Consider the following 15,487-nt stretch of genomic DNA (forward strand, 5'->3'; position numbering starts at 1 on the left):
TCAATTACATTAACACCATCACCATCACAGACAATTATCGCTTAAAATCCTATATTCCAATGAATTCCAAATCCAAAGTGATTTACTAGAAAATGTTTCAATGATTTTGTTGTTGTTATTCGTCCACTTTTATGGCGAAATAAAGCATTTACACCAAAAATCTGCAAAAATGTTTATATTTCAGTTGAATCTGAAACACACGACCCTCCGAATTAATCCACGGGAGTAAAAATATAAATTCGGTAGAACATAACAAAACAAGAGTATAAAGGACATCAAGGACAATACATTTTTTAAAAGCTTTCCTGAAATAAATTTCAATATCTGCTCTTTCAAATTATTGTTTCTTTTAAGGATGAATATGAACAATGAAGTAAAAACAGAACAAGATAAAAGGAGTATACAAGAAAGGGTAATGATTGATGTATTGAAACACGAAAGACAAGTTTATGAATACTCAGTTTTTCAAAGATTATTTTTTTATCAAATGGAACGTCCTTGGTGAATAACGTATGAAGCAACTGTTCCTTATTAGTTAGCCTTTGTTCTTGGATATCCAAATCAAGTAAGACGACTTAATAGAAACGACTTTGGTTTTTGAGAACTAAACTAAATGAATTTACATTTATTTAGTTAAGAAAAGCTATGATAACGAACAATAAATTGTTTATAACTTAAAAACTTAGACATATCAATGAAATTAAAGCATTCAATATAATTATTGTAATTGGTATAATGCAAAAAATTTTAAATACTGTAGGTAAACAAACAGCAAAATACTGAATACTTTAGATATACAATACGAATTAATTAAAGCACGATTTAACTTCCGAACAAGAACAATAAGAACTACATTTACTTTTGAATGTTTCTTACTTGAATTTGAAGGAATTTTTGCTCTTTCACTTTTGGTTATCTAAAAGAATTATATTATGTTTTAATTACAAGTTATTATACAATTCATGGTTTTATAGATAAAATGTTTTAAATCATAGAATAAGGTTTACTCTTTGAAGATGCGGTAAGTTGAAAACCTATTAAAATGTATTTTTGTTCAAGTTTATAATATCACTTGCCTGCGTTGCGAGTAAGAATTAAAGGAAACCAAACTTAGTATTGCGTCAATATCTCCGTTTTTCTCTTAACCTTCCATAACTGATTAAAACTCAGATAAGAGAACTTATAAGACGTTTTACGCTATTTGTATAACACCACAAGTTTCCAGCTTAATATTTCTAATTCCAACGTTGTTCCATTTTTTTATATATAAGTATTTTTAAGTAACTGTATAACCAGATACAATTTTTTTAAATAAATATTTTGTATTTTGATAAAGTATCAGTCCCCATAAACAATATAATTTCACAAATTTTTAGAATTCCCATTTTTTCTATGAGTTAAAATTTGTTGAAACACCTATTTTTGAGATTATTTATTTTGTTCGATAATCCCCAGTAAAATACATTCAAGTGTCAACCCTTAGAGGACTCATGAAAATAAAGACAAAACATTGACAGAAAATCTGAAATTAGACTTTTTTTTTCAAGTATTATTTATTAAGTTTGTCTTCACTAAAATTAAATAACTTTCTTTTTTGGAAACGCTAGAAATGTTGTCCAATTGAAGTTAAAAATAAATCCTGAATTGTTGGAAATAGTAAAAATAGATAGAAAGGCGGAAAGCTTGTAGCGGTAAAAACAAACAAGTTTCCTTTCACTAGCCTATCTCATATTCTTTTTCTTTTTTAACCTTCCTTTCGTCGTGGTGGCTCCAAAATATTTTAAGAGTTCAATTGAATTCTGCTTTCTATGCGACAACCGGCTTTTTCGCTGATTAAACAAAAATTATTGAGAGTTCGCGAGTAAAATCTCCAGCCCAAACCAGCCCATTTTAATAAATTGAGGAAAGCGTTCTTGTAATTAGGAACCTTGGCATTTCTCAACCAGGATTGAGAAGCAGGGTCGGATAGTTCACTATTCAGACTCTTTACCCTTAGACTTCCGTGCAGACCATTTTAGGGAAAGGGAAAAAACACTTCGCAAGGTGACTTTAATTAGTATTTCTTCACTTTAGGTTGAGCATTAAGCCATACTAATTTTAGGGTGGTGTGCAAATTAGAGAAAGGATGCACACTATTCTTTGAACATGGGTAAACTCTTAATGTTTTTCTCCTTGGGTGGGCCTATCCTATCGCACAGTCAATAAGACAGTCTTCGTGACTCATCCGTCACACAATTATGTATTTTGTGACCTCTGGTCACAAATTTTAAAAGTAACTTAGATTGGGACCTTCTGTCCGACAACTCCGCAGTACCAATGAAAGACCTATTTTGTTTGATTTTCCAAAATACAGTAAGAGCAGGATACTGCTCTTTTTCTAAAAAAAATGTGATAGTCGTTTTCAAACAAATATGTTTATTCCGAATAGAGCTAACAGACGCTTACACAAACGATTGCAAAATTTTCTTCATTCACATTGTTTCTTTAAAAAAACACAATCCTGTGACCAACAAAGCTTACGACATTCGAAAAAAGCAAGAAAAGTAAGAATTGTATTCATAATCAGCCAATTTGAAACTTTCATTTAGATATTTTATAAGAATCAATTTAAAATTTCACCAAGGCAACAATGAATGTTGACAATTATAATCTGAAATTGAACTGAATTGAGTTGAATCATCTTACACAGGCGGAATGAAAATGATAGTCAAATTGACTATCAAGAAAATGATAGTTAACTATCACCTAAGCCGATTCCACCCCAGGATCGCTTTTTCAAACAAAAGAAGCTAAGTATTTTATTTATTTCGAGTGAATTTGGCGTTTCTCATATTTTCTTGTAATTTGTGATTGTCTATAAAGAGCCAAAAATTTAACCCGCAAGACTTTCGGTCGTTTCCTTTGTCTCCCAAAATTGTGAGACCCGCAACCGTAAAATTCGTTTGTTCTTCGGGAGCTTTCCCAAAATGACGTTTCTTTGTGTCCTTTGTTACACAACCAATTGTTTTCGTTTAAACAGTTAATTCTTCCATAGTTTTGTAGGAACCGAAGTGGACTTAAAATATAACGGGTTTTTTATTTTGAGGTTTCAGAAGTATAGGGTAGCAATTCGACATCCGTTAAAGCAAGTTGTTAAATCATTTTTTTTTTCAGTTCATAGTCTAACATTACGATCGAATGTGTCGATTTTTCCTCGTTCTCAGGAATTAATACTGTCTTACAGTACATTATGGCATATTTTGTGTGTTAGGTCCTAACTTCTTCGAAAACGACGATGGAACGACTGTCGCCTTCAATTCTTAGCGTTATGGTCATAAGATAATCCACTTTTTTTGACTGGAGAATACGGCTTGAAAAATATGTGGTATGAACTGAGCGGCGCGGCGGCGCCACACACCACACAGCTCGATGGAATATGGTTTTATTGCAACATACATTTCCTGGCCGTGTAGTTTCTCGTTGTGGCGATAGCAACTGGCCACCAAGATCATGCGATTAAACTCCTCTGGACTTTATTTGTGAGGCTACGCGAAAGACGGTGTTTATGCAGATAAACTTTTAACTCTTGAGCAATTTAAAAACAATACTCGTCAAGTTATGGCTTAGATACCGCCAAATGTCAAAAAGTGGTGGATAATTTCCTCAAAAGAATCGACGCTTGCAACAATTCGCGTGGAGGTCATTTAAATGATGTAGTATTTTACACATAATGTCACCTTTCAAACGTTATAATATAAAAGAAATATCATGAAATAATATATTTTAAATGTATTTTATTTACGTTTACTTTTAAAACCGCAAAATGGATAACACAGATCTTTTTTGAAACAATAGAAATGTTTATTTTTTTGAACTTCAAAAAATGCTAAAGTCAGCCCTTATTAGGGATAGGGGCTTCTTAAAATTCGAATTGAGTTTAAGTAAAGAATTACTCAACATTTCTGTTAAAAAAACGGTATTTTAATAAAAATACGGAAAAAATAATATCGTTGTAAGAACCTATACATTACTTTATTTATTTAATAAGAATTAAAAACAATACAGTCTCTTAACAACACATCGTCGTTTTAAACCAAAAATATGCAACTTAAACTTCAACTTTATTTCACACAATAAACATACAAATATTAATCATACAAAATTATTGAATTTTTGAATATAGCTACTTTCGAATGGTTTATAGTTCCTTACCCCAGACCTGTAGTTTGTTCCTTTTACTTAAACAATTCTCAATATAATTGCTGAGCGTTCTACGTAGAATTTGGAAGCACATGGAAGAAGACATTTACCCACATTCTACAGCTTTTTGGTTTTTTTTCCAATGTTCCTAAAAAGTTGCCATTTTTGCCGAAAACTAATACAAAAGTTAGTGACCAAAAATACTAGGTTCATATGCACTTAATGAGATCCATTCCATTTTTATCAGAAACACTTAAGGATCTTGTTTATAATATTGAAGATTGTGAACTAATTAAAGATTTCTATTTAAAAAAGGTGTACAGTATTCGAAATTTAATGTGTTCTTGGGAAAAATAAGAAATTAGCTACACTGCCTCGAAAAATAACTATTTTAGCTATTTTCTTATATATGTCAGTAACCCTCAACGATTTAGTTTTAACCACAAATTTTGATATAAATCATGCAGGTCGCTGTTTTTGTTTTTTAAAAGTTTCTCCAGAAATGGTTTGCGTATTCAAATCCAAGAAATTCCTTTCATTTCTCGGTTTCGTTTTATCTGGGTCTTCTTAGACACTGGTTCTTATTTGGCTCACCTACCTTTTTTGTCCAAAAATCATAAAGTTTGTTCCAAACCAATTTTTTTCAGCCTTTTGGCCAATTCTGTTTATAAAATAAAACAAACGAAAAAGAAGAGAATAACTCCAGAAAATAAGAAAGTTGTCCAGAAAAATAATTAATTTTTCTTAATTATTTATGTGTATCAGGGATGTTCTGACTTTTTTGTGTAATAAATTTCAGGTGTAATTTTCGGAAATGTAAAATTTGTCAATGTTTTGTTAATTTCTTAAGAATCAAATGCCGAGATTGAGTAAAACAATAAATTCTTGAAAAAAGTGTTTCAGTTTTTCTTAAATGAGTCCAAAATGATGAATATACCTAACCTACACATTTTATTGATTAAAAGCCTATACAAAATGTTAGCTTGTTTCTAAGACAGATAGTAATTTTAAGTAGTTTCTCAATAACGCTGTTGAAGGCAATGGACTTAACAAGAAATGTCTTAAGAATATTTCACGTAAATTGTACTTAAAGTTCAAGGATGATTTATTTACTTTTTATATTCCAATGCCCATGCCCACAATAACCAAAGCATAACATTCAACATGCTAACAAAGATTTTTTAAAAGTGCCAAATAAATTTGAAAACTTAAACCAATAAATAAATTTAACAAAAATATTTTATGTATGTACAAATATTAAACATTTACTATATTCATAATTTATAAAACTCACCTCCGACTCTGCCTCAGCTGTCCTATTCGAATATTTCGTTCATCTTGCCACCTTGATATATAATGCCTCAAAGCAGTTCGAACTTCTGAATTTAAGAAACAATAAAACAACGAAACTGAGAATCCCTAGATAATTTGTTTCCATTAACGAACGTAAAAACCAAACCATTCAGTCATGTTAATTCACCAGAGCATTGAAGTATAAAATTTTCCAAGTTGAACGTTAAAAGAAAAATGAAAGAAAGGAAAAGTATTCAAGTTATTCTTATGCATTTCCCTTGGCAAAAATTAAAATAAATCTTCTCTCTTCCTAACCACCATATCATAATAAGTTTTATTTTTACCTGCGTACTGAGGAGAACGGCACGAATAATGGCAAATATATTGCTCATAACGCCTTTTTCATTTGGTCCAGCGAGCACAACCAGATAAGTAATACCAAACAGAGGTATGAGGACGAGTAGCGCTTTAGCTGCTTTTCGGTATTGCCGGGTCTCGACGGTGTTTGCAGACCGCAATTTCGTTATGAGCACCTGAAAGCACATCATGAATAGAAAAAAAAACGAATAAGAAAGAACAAAAAAGCAATTTACTTAAACTGATTTATAATTAATGGATTCTTTACTTCTCCAGTCTCAACAAAAAAGAATGTCTTAGTCCAGATTAAAATTTCAAAACAATATTCTCTTTTCTTATTATATTCCCAGTGTTGTACTTATTATAAGTGAAATGAGCTTAAGCCTTACCTGCACTATATAAATACACGTATATAAATGTATGACATTTCAAAAGGGTTAAAGGTTACAATTATTATTAAAATTTAATAAGTTGGCTGAAAGACTGCAATTAACAAGTGCTCAGACTGCTGACTTTGAATTCCTTCCTAATGGAAAATTCAAATTAACAGTAATTAAAAACCAACAAGGACGTGTGGCAAATGCTAATTCCAGGACAAACGACAAAGACAACGACGACAACGCAGCTCACAGGTTGCAAAATTATAATATAAAGATATCTGCCTACACATATAGATATATTTAATTTTAAAGATACAAAAAACTAAAAACACTGATACAGCATTTCATGTTTCATTAACATGTTGTTTTATGAAAAATGTGAAAAAAAGACTTATGCTAATTTATTTTCTGTGATTTTGTCTGGTTCTGCAAAATTGACGTTAGTATAATTTTTATTCAAAAATAGAAATAATAAATGCAATATTCGTATATGATGTTTGTAAAGTTTTGTAATAAAGGTGGGGAGGACATTTTCTGTCAACTCATTAAGTAGTTAGTGTCAAATTATACTCAACAACAAAGGGAGTAATTCGTCGTTAGATATTAATGCCGGAATGGTGGGTGTGAAAAAAAACAAGACTAATTGGAAGTTGAATTAATCTTTTTGTTCTGGTAATTTGCTCGCGTATGGAAATGGTAAGTTACTTCAAATTGAATTAAAATATAAGGGAACCTACTGCGTGCGAAGCAGTTGCTCGTTATATCAATTTTAGTTAACACAACTTTGATACTTATTTGTCGAATTAAAAATTATAACATTCCTCAACTTTTTTGGGTCCTAAGAATCTAAATCGAATGTTTTAAGAGAAATGTCGAAGTGAGTGTTTATACGTTATTTTCTATGTTCATATGGTCGGGATACATCTTTTTTTTTAATGACCACATCTCACCGTCAAGTTAATTTGGAGTGTGTGACTTTTTATTACTAAATCAAATTAAAAAGTGACAAATAACGTTTTTGACAAATAGTTAAAATTTGATAAAAATCGAATTGACAAATTTTTACAAAGAATGAAAATAAAATGTTAAAAAGGTGGTAAAAATTGATTCAAATATAATTTTTAAAAATTAAATTCATCTTATAAGAAATATAGTTTTCAACCAGTTTTTTTTGTTTTACAAAGAATAAAAGCATCTATAAAACATTACTAAAATTTATTAAAAATTGATTTCTCAAATATCTTTTCAAAAATTAAAAACATTTGCTTCTAACTTATTTCATCATATAGAAAATATATTTTTCCACATTCAGTATAATTTTTATAAAAATACAACAGGCAGATTTTTCATAAAAATTAAAAATAGTACATAAAATTAGTATTTGACTCCCGATATCTTGTGACTAAATAAAAATAATATAAATATTATCTTCAAAATGATTTCATTCTGTACCAAATTTTGTTGTTAACGCAATTTATGGTTTTAAGAAAACCTATTCGTTAAAAGAATAGATTTTGAAATCAAAATGTTTATTCATATGCAAAATATTGTTGAAAATTTTTAATAAATCTTGAAAATTCAACTGACAACTTAAAAAATAGCATTAAAACCTACAGAAACAAGATAAGGAATGATTTTCGAATCAAGTATTAGGAGAACAAAGAAAGATATTGGCTTCAAATTATTTATCTCACATACAATATTGTGTTCAATTTTAAGCAAGAAAAATCGACAGGCGGGATGGGAACTTATCAGTGTGGTTTGCATTCCAGTCTCTTTTTTTTAAAATCAGTTGATAGTTTATAAAAAAAACGAACACTTACAAAAACAATACAAATTGATTAAATGGGTTTGGACTCAGGTATTTTAACAACAAAGTAAAATGTTGACTTCAATTATTTTCATCCTACATAAAATGTTGTTTTAATTGTTTTGCACAACTTTTAGACAGAAAGGCAAGATTGGGAAGTTATCAGTGTGGGTCGCATTTCATTTGAGCAGAAAACGAACTTTACAAACTATTTTCTTTTTAGTTTTTAACTATTTTAGTATGAACGACTTTTTGGTGTCAAAATAAATCATTTGTATGCATGTATCCCCTATGGAGAAAAATTGAAGTTTTTTTTGTAATATTTAAAAATTAAAAGAAATGTTAGCTCGCCTCAAAATTGTGATAAGTAATATTTGCTTTGAATTAAACCATCCACATAGATAAATGTGAAAATTTTTAAAAGTTGGTATTTTTTCCTTCTATACAAAACATAATATTTTAATTGTTAGTAAGCATTTGTTTAAATAAATTAATTCTTTAAAATATTAAAAATTATGTTTAAATCAACCAAACCAAATGTGAGAAAATCCCTTGAAATTTTTAAAAATAGCAGTAACGAATTTGAATTTGATTTATTTTATTAAATTAATTTTTTTCGACAGCATACTTTAAATTTTGCATTCAATTAAATAAAAATAAATATTATAAATTGTATTTTTATGTGCTGATTGACAGACACTTTTTACTTGCGACATATAGGAACTACATACATACATATATGGCACGTTTTGCATTCGTACAAATTTTGAACTCGAGATTTTAATCAAACATGATATTACGATGCCGTCCGGTCTGTTTTGTCTGTCTATTCACGTTCCTACATCCTAAACCATTGGGTCGATTGAGTTCAAACTTGGAAGTTAAGGTTTTAAGCAGATTTGCGTTAGGCATTTTTTGATTTTTTTTAAGATCAAAACTAACAGTGGCGCCCATACAATTTCTTTTGTCAAAAAACTAAAATTCGAATTTTCTCAAAAACAAACCGATGGATTTTTTTTCATTTTCTGTAATATTTTATTTTGAACTTGGTTTCTTTTAATAATAAAAACATATTTTTGTATTGCTCAGGAAAGGTACCGCTCATAGAACCGTTATTTTTTTATATTCTTAGCAACTTATGAACTGATTTCAATATTTTTTTTTTTGAATAAGCTCTTATATTCCCTTAACAATATTTGATTATCAAAAGTTCAATTTTTTTTCTTGGATTTAAAAACAATATTGATGTTTTTTTTCCAAAATTCTATATCTCAAAAACGGGTCAACATTTTTTTACGAAATTCAAATGTAGAGCGTATATTTAAACAACTGCATACCAAAAATATTTTTATAACAAAATTGAAATATTTTATATATACAAATTAATTAATTTGAAGGAATTAGTTGAATACACAAACAATTGCTTTCGTTAAGCATGCTTACAAGTATTTTTCATTTCCGGGATGAGTTGTCCTAGAACCAGTTGTGTCTTGGGATGAATCGCGCGGTTTTATTTTACAAATCAAATGGCATTTAAATCTTTGAAGACAAACTTATTTTACAAGGATATTTTAAATCTTATATGTCGGTTTCATTTAAAAAAAATCAGTCAAGATTGTTTTTACAAGAAAATAAGCTTTTAGTTTCATAGATTTTAGCTTTTGGAAACCTCTATAAATTATTTTTTAACTTTATATTAGAAGTTTCTGTAATCAACGTAATTTGTATAAATCAAAATTCTGACGTTTATCAACGTTTTAAGGTGTCTAGAATCAAAATTCATCGTTTTAGAAAAAAAGAGTGACAAATTAATCTTACGTAAAAGTAATGCCAGTGACTTCAATTAAATTGTATTCTACTCATTACATATCTTCTAACAGAATTTTAGTAAATTAAAAAAAATAGCTTTTTTTTAAATGCAAACAAATGTCAACTATAATACAAAAATTATATTAATTTAAAAATAGTACATTTCGTAATAAATTTTGGTTATACATATATCTAAATGGTTTTTCAATAAGGGAGAAAAGATTTTGAAATGGAATAAAACAAGCTGTATGTGAGGTATTAACAAAATTATATTTTTATTTGAAAGGCTCATGTATGCCCCTAAGTGTGAAAAACGTCACATTCAAATGCCCGCCTCGGCTTTTTACTGTGGCGCGGATCCGAGTGGTGCAATTTTGAATCACTCTTCCGCATAGATCCGGCTGAATTTGAGCGACGGCCTGTGTTATCTTCAACTTTAGGGCATCGTTCGAATGTGGTTTATTTGCATAGACCCGCGACTTCAAGAAACCCCAAAGGAAATAAGTCCAGTAGGGTAAAATAACATGACCTTAGTGGCTTATTTACATCAACCCTGCAAGAGATAACCTTACCTTCAAATCGCTCATGCAAAATGTCAATCTTGGCGTTTGCTGTGTGGCACGTAGGTCATATCGAACCCTTTCCGCACATTTATTGTAAGCGCCAAAATAAATTCTATCGCAACTGGCAAATCAAAAGCTTACTACTGGTCCTTGAAATTACTTGTCTCATAGTCAGTATTGAAAGTTATTAATAATGCTTTGTCACTATGAAGATGATTTTTCGGCCAAAATAGGGGTCCTCTTTAAAACTATTCAAAACCCAGTAAAGGAACAAACGGCGTTGTTTATGGTCATGATATTTAAGCTCTTGGGTTAGTTGGATCTTGTACGGGTGTAGGCCCAAGTCTCGACGCAAAATTCGTCAATTTGAAGTCTGCGAAAGGCCAAGTTCTTGTACACGACGTACGTCGCGTTCCTTGAACGTTCGGGTGTTGGCTGATTGTTTACTGAAACGGTTGTCTCTAAATTGGCTACCAAACGTTGAAGAGTCGACTGTGAAGGACCTTCACGTCTACCTACCGTAAAATGGGCACAATGCGCGCAACGTTTGCGTTAAAGAACACCCATTTTGATAATAAAGTTTTGTCATTTGAACGTGCTGTTCAATCGTGTAACTTGCCATGATGATTTGGCATTGACAGATGTCACCAAAACAAAATGGCCCACAAAATGCTAAAATGTTCCCCCTCCAATTGAAAACCCCTTTACTTGTTTCATGACAGAATTCATAAATATTGCTTCAGAGTAACGTTTCTTGTATATGTTTTTTATTATATTTTTGAAATTAATTTTTAGTTAAACAAAATTGCATTTGCCTACAATCATTTTCATTTCTAAAAATGTTAAAAGATTTAACCATTCATTGCTTTGTTAGCACATATTATATTGATTTGTTTTCAATTCTAATAGTAGCTCAAAATCTGTATCAAGCATATAATTCATTTAAATAAATTAAAAAGCTGATTAATTTAGACAATTGTGATGAAAAGAGCAAATCAAGAAACGATTTCAATAATGCATGAACAAACGTCGCGACTTATTCGTCGCCAGGATTCATTGTTCTTGTCTGATGATGATGAATGATTGGTTGAGTTGTTTTTATTTTTGAGTGAAAAGGTCCTGAAATATTCATGTCATAAAACATTGTCAGTGATGTATCAGTTATTCAATCTGCATAATATCGCATAACAGTCTTTCTGATGTTATCTAAGCATATACCATAACAAAAAACAAGCATTGATTGATCCAAATTTGAGAAAATCTTGTTTACTGAAATATTTTATTTGATCAATCAATAATTTATTGAATCAATATTGAAATTTACATACTTCAAGGTTTGTTCAAGCTCTATTCAAAACGACTGAATTTATGTATTTTTTGTACAAACAAATATTTGAAAGCATCACCTTATATTCTTCCCATCATAAACCAATTTCGAATGTGGGTAATGGTTATGACATAATAACATGCTGTACCTAAATAGACCCGAAATTATGATACCGTATCCATCACTGATAAGCTCTATTTAGTAAACAAAGGAAGAAAGCGGGATACCCCACAAAATGTCTCGCATTATTTTATTTTACACTCCTCCTCACACTTCTAAGGACGAATCCCTATTTACTTCAATTTTTAAGTAAAATTATGCGTAACGCCGACAAAATTGCAGCTGAGCTCCTTATCCACATCCACACACCAGATTGTGATGTCTTTAAAAATGTTCAACATTTTATCATATTAAGACTTTATTAATGAGATGATGTTATTTAAAATGTCTCTCATCTTAATATATGTTATGTACCTTCGTAACGTATACAGTACAAGATGCAGACAGGTTCCTTATAGATATTTTATATTTCTCGCGGTATGCTACGTCATGCTCTTCCATTTCATGTTCCATCATCATTCCCTGTAATGATATCAAATCATCATGTTCTTTTACTACCAGGTAAGCTCTACAGACTTTACCTTGCTTATCATTCTTGTACTTTCTTACGCTTTTCATCACGTTAGAAAAGAAGATTGACGTTATATGTTAGAAATATTATTACGGGAGCGGTGGTGTCGTAATACACAACACGCATAATGGCGCAAGTGAGAGACTTGACACTTTTTGTTTCAAAGCGGATCACTGAAGTTTTCCACGTGAAGGACAACATAAACTCAAGGCGACACGGCTTCGTAAATAAACAACACAGAAGATGTATCGTTTGTGGAAAACAAAAAGGAGGTATTTGAGGGAGAAGAATAAGGAACTCCCATTGCGAGAAAATCTTAGGAGTAGGTATAGGTACCTGCAGCCACCATGAAAGTACAAATAATTTGATCAGAGACATAAATCTCGAACTCGAAACTCTTGAACAAGTTTACCTGAAGTTCCATTTATGATGGCAATCATATCCGCAGTTGAAGAGTTAGACAACATATGTGGTTAATTTTGCATAGGGATTCTGTTGTATTAGCAGAGGTATCAAAACCCAAACAATAGGACCTCAAGGTTAGTGTACCTAGATGCTGATGCATGGAACAATTAAAATTGCTTGGTTTTAAATTCAAATAGAGATCTGGAATTGTATTGTTCTTTGTTCAAGCAAATCTGCAGCATGAAGTTTGAAATTTTATTTTGCTGTAAACTTTTGTCAGAAATTATTGCTTGTTTTTGTTGCTATTGAATCTATGTACATAAGTATTCCTTACTAACCTATAAATTTGTAAGGGATGAAATGTATTGCCATTCCACACGAAGGTATTGATTCAAAACAAGCTTTTTCGGTACGTATGTATATTTACATTTTGTAACTTCGATACTGGTTGAGTAAAAATTCATATGGCAACAGACTCGAGAAGGAATTTAATTTGCCAGAGTAAGGTTCGAAATGAAAAATTGTATTGACTTTTACAGGGTGTGCTATGAGTTGAACTTTAATTGATGAATAATGATAGCGATATTCTTAAAATTGATATCACGTACACATTGCTGTTTTGAAGTTAACTGAAAATTAACCAAACCAAGGTCGAAATACAATCAGCAACAGTCCAGTATATTTTAATACACGATTATTTTAAGAGAAAATACACGAACACGATTTTTCCGAATGCTGCTGCTTTTCTCTTTTTTTCAGTTATTTCAAAAAAAATGTTCGTCGGGAAGTAGTGAGAAACATTTAGTTTCTAAATATTTAATACATTTATTGAATTTGAAAGAAAAAAGAGGCTGGGATGCGACCCGCACTGATAACTTCCCATCCCGTCTGTCGATTTGTCTTGCTTAAAAGTTTGTAGGTTTACATATTGGGTTAAAAAAGTTGTCAGTTAAATTAATCTTAAAAACTAAAAATTACCAACAATATGTTTTATATAAAGAAATAGTTTAGTTTGAAAATCTTGATTTGCTTAATAGATTTTTAGTTAAAAACAAATTTACCAATTTAAGTAGCGTTTCTTAAATTTTTACAAATTGTATCAATGAAATTAATTTGAGAGATATCAACAACAATGTGAGTCGAGAGTAAATTTTTACCAAGTTTTAGTACTGTTTTAATTCTTTAGGATTGTATTTATTTGTAAGAAAACTGTCAATTAGATTTTTCTAAAAACATTACAGAATACTGAAAACAATATTTTTTATAAGATAAAATAAGTTGGGAGCCATAATCTCAAGTTTTTAAAAAGATATTTGAGCCAACATTTAATTTTTATTAACTTTGTGTAATTTTTGTTTTCCAATTTTTATTTTTTATAAAAAAACTGTCAATTTGATTCAACTTAAATTTTTACCAGAAGTTGAAAAACGTTATTTTTCGTTGCACAAAATTGTTTTGGAGATTAAATTAATTTTTATTCGTAAAATTTTCGAGGTGAAAATTTTTATTTCAGTTTTTTTTTTATTTATAAGAAACCGTTATTTGGATTTAGCTACGCACAATCTTATTATCATGATAGTTTACTTGATGAGCAAATTACGAAAGGCGAAGTAGAATATGTGATGAGGTTCTTAAAAGACGGACAAGCGAGGGCCCCCAACGGTATACCGGCTGAGTTTTATAAAAACAGTGCTGACATTTTTAAGCAGAAATTATCAGAAGCTCTGAATATAGTTTTCAAATTTGGAACTGTACCAGATCATTTCTGTGGAGCTTGGATACTACCAATAAGAAAGGAGATCCAAAAGAACCAGCAAATTATCATGGAATATCTTTCTAAAATGCAACTTTAAAAATGTATTCATCTCTGCTTTATAACAGACTCTACAAATGGGTTCAGGCTCACCGGAAATTAAGTAAATTTCAATCTGTATTCAGGAAAGATAATTTATTTATGCTCAGTTCGATTGCTCGATGGAAGCTGGACCAAAATTAAAAACTGTGCACATTTTTTGTTGACTTCAGAGCGGCACTGATTCTATTAACAGAAACCTAGGATTTTCAAACATTTTTACTCAAGCGCTTCAAAAACTGTATCAAAATACAGAAGCAAGAATTTACAATGGAAGCGATGTCTCAGACAAATGTTAGATGCTAAAAGGGGTCAGGCAGGGTTGTAACTTAAGCCCATTGCTTTTTGCACTGTTTCTCGACGATCCAACTGATTGGCTTACTTGCAGAGTAAACATTGGAAATTTAAGATTTTAGCTGAGTCCCCATCATCACTTCAACTGATGATTAACAAATTTGCTGAATACTGCAATCTTTGGAGATTGGAGGTCAACACAGATAAATCCAAAGTTCTGATTTTTAAAAATGGATCAGGCAGAGTGGCATCTAGTGGAAAATGAAAGTATAACGGGAAAGATCTGGAAGTAATAAAAAGTACCGCTACCTGGGAATGGAGGTAACTTTCAATTTAAAGGTAGATTCGCACCTTAAAATAAAATTGAACAAAGCGAAATCGGCGATGCAACGGCAAAATCGGTCTTATTTTACGGAGCCCAGGTTTGGGGAGTGCATAAATTTAAACCAGTGAAATATCTATTAAGATTTGTTCTCAGAAAAATGTTCTACCTGCCTATAAGTACCCCAAAGTATATGTACTACCTGGAACTCCCAATTCTTTTCATTTCAACACGAAAATTAAACGCAGATTATTTGCTAAAAGTT

General features: G+C 30.7%; 1 protein-coding gene across 3 annotated transcripts in view; it reads right to left on the reverse strand.

The window, feature by feature from the left end:
• The window catches only part of LOC129952620 (diuretic hormone receptor), a 122,566-nt gene that overhangs the window by 20,594 nt on the left and 86,485 nt on the right, over positions 1-15,487 (reverse strand). For 2 of the 3 annotated variants that reach the window (XM_056065336.1, XM_056065335.1), the window contains exons 9-10: positions 5,817-6,005; positions 5,474-5,598 (exon numbers count right to left, since the gene is read on the reverse strand). In XM_056065336.1, coding sequence (XP_055921311.1) covers positions 5,474-5,598; positions 5,817-6,005 — 314 coding nt within the window. Of the gene's footprint in view, positions 1-896; positions 917-5,473; positions 5,599-5,816; positions 6,006-15,487 lie in introns of those variants that run through there. The other variant, XM_056065337.1, reaches the window with a different exon arrangement.

The sequence above is a fragment of the Eupeodes corollae genome, chromosome 3 (assembly GCF_945859685.1).
Source record: "Eupeodes corollae chromosome 3, idEupCoro1.1, whole genome shotgun sequence".
NCBI lineage: Eukaryota > Metazoa > Arthropoda > Insecta > Diptera > Syrphidae > Eupeodes > Eupeodes corollae.